The sequence below is a fragment of the Myxine glutinosa genome, chromosome 6, assembly GCF_964187855.1.
Source record: "Myxine glutinosa chromosome 6, kmMyxGlut1.1, whole genome shotgun sequence".
Taxonomy (NCBI): domain Eukaryota; kingdom Metazoa; phylum Chordata; class Myxini; order Myxiniformes; family Myxinidae; genus Myxine; species Myxine glutinosa.
Genome location: NC_136266.1, coordinates 91,007,419 through 91,017,050, shown reverse-complemented (window position 1 = coordinate 91,017,050; position 9,632 = coordinate 91,007,419). Strand labels below are relative to the sequence as shown.

The following is a 9,632-nucleotide window of genomic DNA, read 5'->3' as shown; positions in this document are numbered from 1 at the left end:
GAAAAGTCTCGGCAGGTGCGTTTTTACGTCATCACGCTTGCTTTAAATTCAGCGCGTAAGAAAAACGTCATCGCGTTACTTCATTATCCAGCTGATTTCAGGTGCGACGTAGGATTGCGTGATGACGTTCCTTCATTATCCAGCTGATTTCAGGTGCGACGTAGGATTGCGTGATGACGTTCCTTCATTATCCAGCTGATTTCAGGTGCGACGTAGGATTGCGTGATGACGTTCCTTCATTATCCAGCTGATTTCAGGTGCGACGTTAGATTGCGTGATGACGTTCCTTCATTATCCAGGTGATTTCAGGTGCGACGTAAGATTGCGTGATGACGTTCCGTCATGATCCAGCTGATTTCAGGTGCGACGTAGGATTGCGTGATGACGTTCCTTCATTATCCAGCTGATTTCAGTTGCGACGTAGGATTGCGTGATGACGTTCTTTCATTTTCCAGCTGATTTCAGGTGCGACGTAGGATTGCGTGATGACGTTCCTTCATTATCCAGCTGATTTCAGGTGCGACGTAGGATTGCGTGATGACGTTACTTCATTATCCAGCTGATTTTTTAATGCGACGTAGGATTGCGTGATGACGTTCCTTCATTTTCCAGCTGATTTCAGTTGCGACGTAGGATTGCGTGATGACGTTCCTTCATTATCCAGCTGATTTCAGGTGCGCCGTAGGATTGCGTGATGACGTTACTTCATTTTCCAGCTGATTTCAGGTGCGACGTAGGATTGCGTGATGACGTTCCTTCATTATCCAGCTGATTTCAGGTGCGACGTAAGATTGCGTGATGACGTTCCTTCATTATCCAGCTGATTTCAGGTGCGCCGTATGATTGCGTGATGACGTTACTTAATTTTCCAGCTGATTTCAGGTGCGACGTAGGATTGCGTGATGACGTTATTCATTTTCCAGCTGATTTCAGGTGCGACGTAGGATTGCGTGATGACGTTCCTTCATTATCCAGCTGATTTCAGGTGCGCCGTAGGATTGCGTGATGACGTTCCTTCATTATCCAGCTGATTTCAGGTGCGCCGTAGGATTGCGTGATGACGTTCCTTCATTATCCAGCTGATTTCAGGTGCGCCGTAGGATTGCGTGATGACGTTACTTCATTTTCCAGCTGATTTCAGGTGCGACGTAGGATTGCGTGATGACGTTCCTTCATTATCCAGCTGATTTCAGGTGCGCCGTATGATTGCGTGATGACGTTACTTCATTTTCCAGCTGATTTCAGGTGCGACGTAGGATTGCGTGATGACGTTCTTCATTTTCCAGCTGATTTCAGGTGCGACGTAGGATTGCGTGATGGCGTTACTTCATTATCCAGCTGATTTCAGTTGCGACGTAGGATTGCGTGATGACGTTACTTCATTTTCCAGCTGATTTCAGTTGCGACGTAGGATTGCGTGATGACGTTCTTCATTTTCCAGCTGATTTCAGGTGCGACGTAGGATTGCGTGATGGCGTTACTTCATTATCCAGCTGATTTCAGTTGCGACGTAGGATTGCGTGATGACGTTACTTCATTATCCAGCTGATTTCAGGTGCGACGTAGGATTGCGTGATGACGCATTTTTCAAGACGAGAGATTCCTGTGTGCAGACGACATGGCGTTCTAAAGTCTAAACGATGCCAGGTAGTAAGTGCATCATGGACTTGGAGCTGTTCTTCGAAGGGACACCTTTAATAAAGCCGGCTGTCTCAACGTCTGCAGCGTGCATGTTGAACCCTCCCACTATATCATTCACTAGAGGGGCCATTGTGTGCAGGTACACTCAACAGGTAGCGAAATGTTTGGCTCCTGCGTTGAAGATCCCAGTGTCACCCGCATGATTTCGTATTCTCGTCGATCTCTATTCTCTTTCCCTCCTGCATCACTCCCCTCCCCTCCCCTCCATGGCCATGCTGTGGCGACCTTCGGGCTAAACGACCAATTCGCACGTCTCGCCCCGCCATTCCCGCCTTTTCCGGCCGATAAATCCCGCGAATGACCCAATCGCTTATCTCCCGCTCACGTCCCGAGGCTCCAGCTCAATCCCTCCTTCTGCAGCCCGGTCGGCTCTTGAGCTATGTGACCGCGCTGCGCCATGAGCCGAACCCGGGGCGATTGGGCGTGCGAGCCACCGGGGCTCCGACCCTTCGTGCTCCTCTTGCTGTGCCTGACGTCCCCGAGGGGTCCGACCGGAAGCGCTCTTGCGCTCGAGCGGTCAGTGCGCTTCGCGGCTTTGGTGCGGCCGCTCGGGTCAACGTCTCCGGCTAATTGCTACCGCAGGTCGGTGTCCGTGGTGTGTGTGTGTGTGTGTCTGTGTGTGTGTGTCTGTGTGTGTGTGTGTGTGTGTGTGTGTGTGTGTGTGTGTGTGTGTGTGTGTGTGTGTGTGTGTGTGTGTGTGTGTGTGTCTGCACATCGCGGTGTGCCTACGGGTCGGTGCATTTATCACGTGCACTGTGGGTACACTTGTACACTCAACGAGATTGTTGCGTCACCTTCCAATGTGCGGCTCGCACGATGCAAAACACGTGCTTTCCCTCTTATTACCTCCGCCACAAAAGATGGATGGAGGTTGTTTTCACCCCTGTCTTTGTTTGTTTGTTCGTGAACAAAATATATCAAAGTGGTGGACGGATTCGAATGAAATTTGGTAGAGATGTAGCGAATGTGACGAGGACGAAATGATTAGATTTTGGTGAAGATCCGGATTCGGATCCGGCTAGTAGACCGTATACATTTAAGTGATTCTTCACCATTGGAGATAGGGCCAAAAACAATACATAGCAGGATATCTCAAAAAGTTGTGGACGGATTTGGACGAAACTTGGTGGACAGATTGTGTGTGTGGCAAGGACAAATAGATTCGATTTTGGTGAAGATCGGAATATGGATTCGGATATGAGAATTATTTAAATTTTTTAGTGATTCTTCACCATTGGGAGATCGGACAAAAAACGATACATTGTGAGATATCTCAAAAAGTTATGGACGGATTTGGACGAAACTTTGCGGACAGGTTGTGTTTGTGACAAGGAAGAATCGATTAGATTTTGGTGAAGATCTGAATATGGATTCGGATATGAGAGCTATTTAATTTTTCAGTGATTCTTCACCATTGAAGGGCGAATTCATATGGCGAACCCAGGCGGTTCGAACCACTATACTTTAGTGAAATCGCTTCTATAAAGGATCGTTGCCAACCGACAGGTCGTCGTTGTAACTTTAGTCGTTTAGTGCGATTTTAAAACACGTTTACAGCCCTGCTTGAGCCATGAGATACGCGCAAACCAGGATCGGGCTAACTCAGCACCTCGTGATGACGTCATAATTCCCTCGGAACCGAAACCCCGTGATGACAACTTTCGAGTGATGACGACATATCTCCACTATCAGGGAGGAAGACCGTAAACATTTCAAATTGTTGACAAAAGGCATTAAACGGTTACCGTGTAGATGTTACCTCGTTAACCCACGTGGTTATACTCATGTGGTGTCAAAACCCCATGAAACGAGTCTTTCTGGTCAAGATGTGAGACGGACCCTCATAACCTCTTGGAGGAGTCAAACGTTGACCACAAAAGTGTCTGACCATGTGACGGATTGTGACGATTTGGTACAAATCTTTTGCTTGTTTTTCCCTGCATGGAGCTTTATTACCTTCGCCACCGAAGGTGGATGGAAATTGTGTTTTCACCCCTGTGTTTGATTGTCTGTCTGTTTGTAAACAGGATATCTCAAAAAGCTGTGGACGGATTCGGACAAAATATGGTGGACAAGTTGAGTACATGATAAGGAATAATTGATGCAATTTTGGTGACGATCTGAATACGGATCCGGACACGACAAGTTGTTTTAAATTTAAAGTGATTCTTCACCATTCAGTGATGGGATCAAAAATGATATTTAGCATGATATTTCAAAAAGTTGTGGATGGATTCGGACAAAACTTGGCGGATGAGTTGGTTACGTGAAAATAACAAGCCGATTCGACTTTGGTTCAGGTTTGAATCCAGATCTGATCTATCAGTTGATACAAAACGTAAACTCTTCGGCTTTGCTCCTCCAGCTCTGTCTGTGCTCTGTCCCCCAAATATTCCTACAGGTCGCACAAGATCTGCCTGCAACCCTCTTATGGTTAAACTGCCAAAATCAAGACTCTCTGCTCACCTTCACTCCTTCATTCCTCTTTTCTCCCGCCTCTGGAACAAACTCCCCCACTCTCTTCAATCCCACTCCGCCCTCCAGGTCTTTAAAACAGCTGTTCACCACCATCTCTCATCTTCCCCCATCGAAAACCTTGATCTTTTCTACCCCCGCTAATTCACCCCAGAACCACTTTTTTGAAATCCCGACTTCTTTCCTGGAAGTCCTAGCAGTGTCCATGTGTTTTATACCTTCTCCCCCCTTCCCGTTCCTCCTCCCCCCAAGCCCTCTCCCTCCCACAGATCTCCCGATGTCCCTGTACAAATGTTGTACTTGTGTGCTTCCCTCTCTCTCCCCATCTTGTCTCCCGCTCCCTTTATCTTATGTTTTGTGTCAGTTTGTCTTTTTGTGATCAATGTTAGCTCTTACACGATCCTCGAGCTTTTATACAAAAAAAACAAAACCTCTTCAACCTGGCGGAGGTATACTCCCTACCGAGTGTCGTTCTGGTCCACGAATGAAATATAGTTTGTTGAATCTGTTGTCATGAGCACCTTGCACTACATTGGGAGACGACGTCATCGTACTTTTGCACGAGTGACGAGTACGATGAGGAACGATGAACAATTCGCTGTAGTTTATGGGATTCAAGATTAAGGACACAGACAGTATCATTACCATGAAATGCTCAGTTGGGAACAAACTAACCCGTTCGCCTTATTTTGTTTATTTATTTTATCTCACCTGGAACGAAGTTCAGGTGAGCTTATGCGATGGCGCGTCGTCCGTCAGTCCGTAAACACTTGAAACTTCTTCTCCGAAATCGCTGATGTGATTGCGACCAAATTTGGGACAATATTTGTTGTGTTGTGACTAAAGTTTGTACACGGCATTAAAAAAAATCAGGGACTAAGGGGGTCTACCGGGGGTCAAACTGGATCCACGTTTGACCCCCCAAAATAGGAATTTGCTGTTTCCTCTGAATCTACATACAATATCTCGATTAAACTTGACCACAACCTTCACCACCCGTGATGTGCCAAAGTTTCTTCACGGCATTAAAAGAATCTGCCCCTTTGGGGATCTACGGGGGGGCGGGGGGGGTTGCCCCCCAAAATCGGTGTTTCGTTTCTTCTCAGAAACTACACATGCAATTCCAATGAAACTTAACCACAACCTTCACCACCCGTGTTGTACCAAAGTTTTTTCTGGCATTTATAAAATCGGGGTCTAAGGTGGTCTATGGGGGGGCTTGCCCCCCAAAATAGGTATTTGCTTTTTTCTCAGAACCGACATACACAATTTTGAAGAAACTTCACCACAACCTTCATCATCCGTGATGTACCAATGTTTGTTCAAGGCATTGGAAAGATTGGGGTCTGAGGAGGTACACGGGGTGGTAGGGGAAGTGGGTTGCCCCCCAAAATAGGTATTTTTTTGTTTTGTTTGTTTAAAGTCTTATGATTATGTTAGTATGATTCTACATGCTGCCCTGTCTTCTAGAAACCATTGAAATTGGTTTAAAATACCTTTAGTCAGTGCAGTATACTGTTTGTTCTACCAGGTGAGCGCCAGTGGTATTGCCCCAATGTTTACAGGATATTAGGCACGTAGTGGAGCTGCCCCACACACACACACACACACACACACACACACACACACACACACACACACACACACACACACACACACACACACACACACACACACACACACTCTCAAACTAATACACGAGAACGAACACATGACTGTCAGACGAGACAAACACAGCTTTGTTCGCATTGGGGAAGTGCTGTCGCTTCCCGGAACATTGAGTCCCAGCGACGTCACAACAATGTTGGCGCCTCACTCGGCGACATCACCATGACATTTTCTTAATATAAATTTCTTCCTCCACATAAATGCCAACCTGCGGTTGTTTGCCCATGCTCTTATCATACTAAAATACACAATTTGGTGTCTGTCTATCTGTCCGCGATACATTCGATCGTAACTTATCCAATCTCAACCAAACTTGATAGGAGGACGAAGGTTCACAAGTTGGAGGTTGTAGCGACCTCATTTCCCCCCTTTCCCAATGGGGGTTTTCTGTCTTGGGCGAAATCTGTATTAAGGTGTATAGAAAGCTTACCGTGGCGTTTTTCCAAGGCCACTTCTAATAACACAAATAATAGCAATACTAAAGATAATACCATAATAGCCGGCGAAGCCGGTGTTGTGAATGAACGTGTATGTATTATGTTGAAAAGCCAGATTTTGCTTGATCCTTTGAGAATTCCGAGCTTTGACGCACCAAATCACTCAATGGAGGCCGCCATCTTGCGGATGCGGAAGTATGCATAAAAATTGCGAAAAAGTTCAATAGGAGTTTGTTTCACCCGTCTTTTTTTGATTCACCATCTTATGCACCTCTAATTTGTAATTAAAATACTTTGAGACCAACCTCGTTCCCCGGGCCCGCATGGGCCCTGGTTATCTTCAACGAAAATCGTCACCAAACACCGGAACCAATGAGATTCGAGCATTTGAAAAAATATTTTAAAAAAGCTTCTTACCGCGTTTCGGAGGCTAAAAACGGCGTCAAATATCTCTATAATTCCAGTAATCTCTGTGTGTCTGTGTGTCTGTGACCGCTGTTTCTCGACAACCACTGGTCTGATCTAATCGAAACTTGCCAGCTATATTGCTGGGGACCTGAGGATGTGCCTTTTCAAGGTTTCATATTAATCGGACAAGTGGTTACCAAGTCATGGCCATTTATTTAGCAAACACATACATAGGGCGCCGCCTTGTGGTCACCCCTCCCCCCCTCTTCACCAACTTGGACCACGTGCGTAATGGCGTTCTGCGCCGCGGCACGCCGCCATGAAACGAGCAGGGGAGATCATCGGCAGAACGCAACCTCGACTGCAGGTGTCCAGTGTCGGTTTTGGAGAGAGAGATTGGGGATTTTGAAGGGGGCCTATTGTTCTCTCTATAATTCCAGTAATTGTAAACACAATGCGTGTGCGTGTATGTCTGTGACCGCTGTTTCTCGACAACCACTGGTCTGATCGAATCGAAACTTGCCAGCTATATTGCTGGGGACCTGAGGATGTGCCTTTTCAAGGTAGAGCGAAGACTGAAGCAACGGTGAAAGTTTTTTTTTTTTTTAGTTTTTTTTTTGCACGTACCGTCACGCTAGAGCGAAGGAACCGCCTGTGTGTTTGTTGTTTCTGCCTCCGTGCGGTCACGCACTTACGGGCACGCACTAGTATTCTAAAATTGACGAACAATTATTTTTTAGAAATCTCGTGGCCGTAGGGGATAGTTTTTCACGGCCAGAAATATCCGAAGTTGAGACGGAATTCACCGAATTAATGAAGAAGGAAATTTTAATCTCATCCAGAATGCAAATGGTGTCATTTTGAACTCGGTACGGTACCTACTACACCTACTTACTCCCAACTACCGAACCTACTGATGCCATAGTGATGGGTAAAATAGTGGCAAGAGGCTTTGGCTTTGCCGGTTCATTGCGGCTTTGCAGTTGGGTACTAGTATTAATGTTATTACAAAACAATATTAATACTAATGACATCCCGTCCTTGGAGAAACACCATTCTAACGTGTATAGCTTATCATGGTGTTTCGTAGAGGCACCTCTACCAGGGGTAAAAAAATAAAAAATAAACCACAAACACGTAGGATTTCCTTTTTCTAAACAGTCGCTACTGCTGTTTCACACTAAACTGAAAGGGATGAAACCCGACGTTATTGAGGCGTTATATGCATATCACATCCCCCACAGACTAACGGACCTGAGCCTAGATCTACTGTAATCTATATATCCAGAGAGGATAATAACATAGCCTTTCCTGTCACTCAAGTCGGGAATGGGTGTCCTCGTCAATTAAAACGCTGAACATCAAATAAGGCAGCAGCACGTACCATTCTTCAAGACTCAGCTTGTGTTTAAACCGCAGACCTCCCAGACTCACAGCAGACCCTCTAACCATTACACTGTACCATTATACTGTACCATTACATTACACCGTTAATGGACTTTTTGGAGGTTTGCCTTAAGTAAGCATGGAGTACAATCCTCTTTTTCTCTTTTCTTTTTTGCTCCGGCAAAGTTGAAAGCCCAAAACGTCATCACCTTGCGATCCTTTAAGGCAGATAACTCTTAACCATTTTATTGCTATATTTTTATGCAGTATCGGTACAATCACTGAATTGTCTACAAATGCTCCAATAAAGGAAATGAACCAGGAAAAGTAGATTATATGACATGTGTGAACGGTAACATAACGTTAAAACCCATCTGGTTGTACCATTCTGCTTTTGATTTTCCTTTTTCTGGATAATGGATAAAAAGTTTATTGTATCTCCTAATGTTGATCCTTTTCATAATGACAATTGCAACAAATTATTGTTGTTTTTATGGCAGCAGAACGTGCCAGCTGGCATTCAGCTACGTAGCATATCCGACCACCTCTTAAGGCTGGATCAGATCAGAGGCTGGATTACGATCAGAGGGCTGGTCACCTCTTAAGAATGAGCGATTTAAGGATCCCGAAACAGTTATTTTATGGGGAACTGGCTGTGGGCAAACGTGGCATTGGGAAACCTAGAAAGCGCTACAAGGATTATATAAACGCTACAGTAAAAAGCCGTGATATTGACCTGACCAAGTGGGAACATCAGAGCACAGTTCGCTCATTTTGGAGAAGGATTGTCAACAAAGGCATCACAAAATTGGAGGAGGTGGGATGTGAGCGTATTCACCAGGCCCGCTTGAGGAGAAAGAATCCGGACCAGGCATGCTGTTCCCTTGTTGTGATGGCGAGCTGTCTTAAGTCTCATCGATGACATTTATTTAATACTCCATTGTATGTTACAAGAAAATGAATAGTGGACCTGATGAAATTATTATTTTATTCCTGCATTGTCATTATTGCCATCATCCTGACGTTTTCTTCCTCTGCACCATCACTCCCTGTGCGCCCCTTGCGCTCCTGGCACACAGCCTTCTCCTCGGAGCACCGTGTAAAAAGCCTGCGACTTCAGAGCCGCTTGTTTTTGGAAATCATTATCCCAACGGATCAGCCTCCTCTGCTCATGCCCAGCCAGACAGCCAACAAATAAACGCGCCAACAAATAAACGCGCCAACAAATAAACGGGCCAACAAATAAACGCGCCAACAAATAAACGGGCCAACAAATAAACGCGCCAACAAATAAACGGGCCAACAAATAAACGGGCCAACAAATAAACGCGCCAACAAATAAACGCGCCAACAAATAAACGGGCCAACAAATAAACGCGCCAACAAATAAACGCGCCAACAAATAAACGGGCCAACAAATAAACGCGCCAACAAATAAACGCGCCAACAAATAAACGGGCCAACAAATAAACGCGCCAACAAATAAACGCGCCAACAAATAAACGCGCCAACAAATAAACGCGCCAACAAATAAACGCGCCAACAAATAAACGCGCC

At 45.5% G+C, this 9,632-nt stretch overlaps 1 protein-coding gene across 9 annotated transcripts in view; it reads left to right on the top strand.

Moving 5' to 3' along the window:
- The first annotated feature begins 1,920 nt into the window (after positions 1 to 1,920).
- The window catches only part of LOC137430089 (uncharacterized), a 214,287-nt gene continuing 206,575 nt past the window's right edge, over positions 1,921 to 9,632 (top strand). For 2 of the 9 annotated variants that reach the window (XM_068120629.2, XM_068120633.2), the window contains exon 1: positions 1,921 to 2,283. In XM_068120629.2, coding sequence (XP_067976730.2) covers positions 2,099 to 2,283 — 185 coding nt within the window. In that variant the 5' untranslated portion in view covers positions 1,921 to 2,098. The remainder of the gene's footprint in view (positions 2,284 to 9,632) is intronic. The other 7 variants (XM_078780135.1, XM_078780138.1, XM_078780136.1 and 4 more) reach the window with 5 other exon arrangements.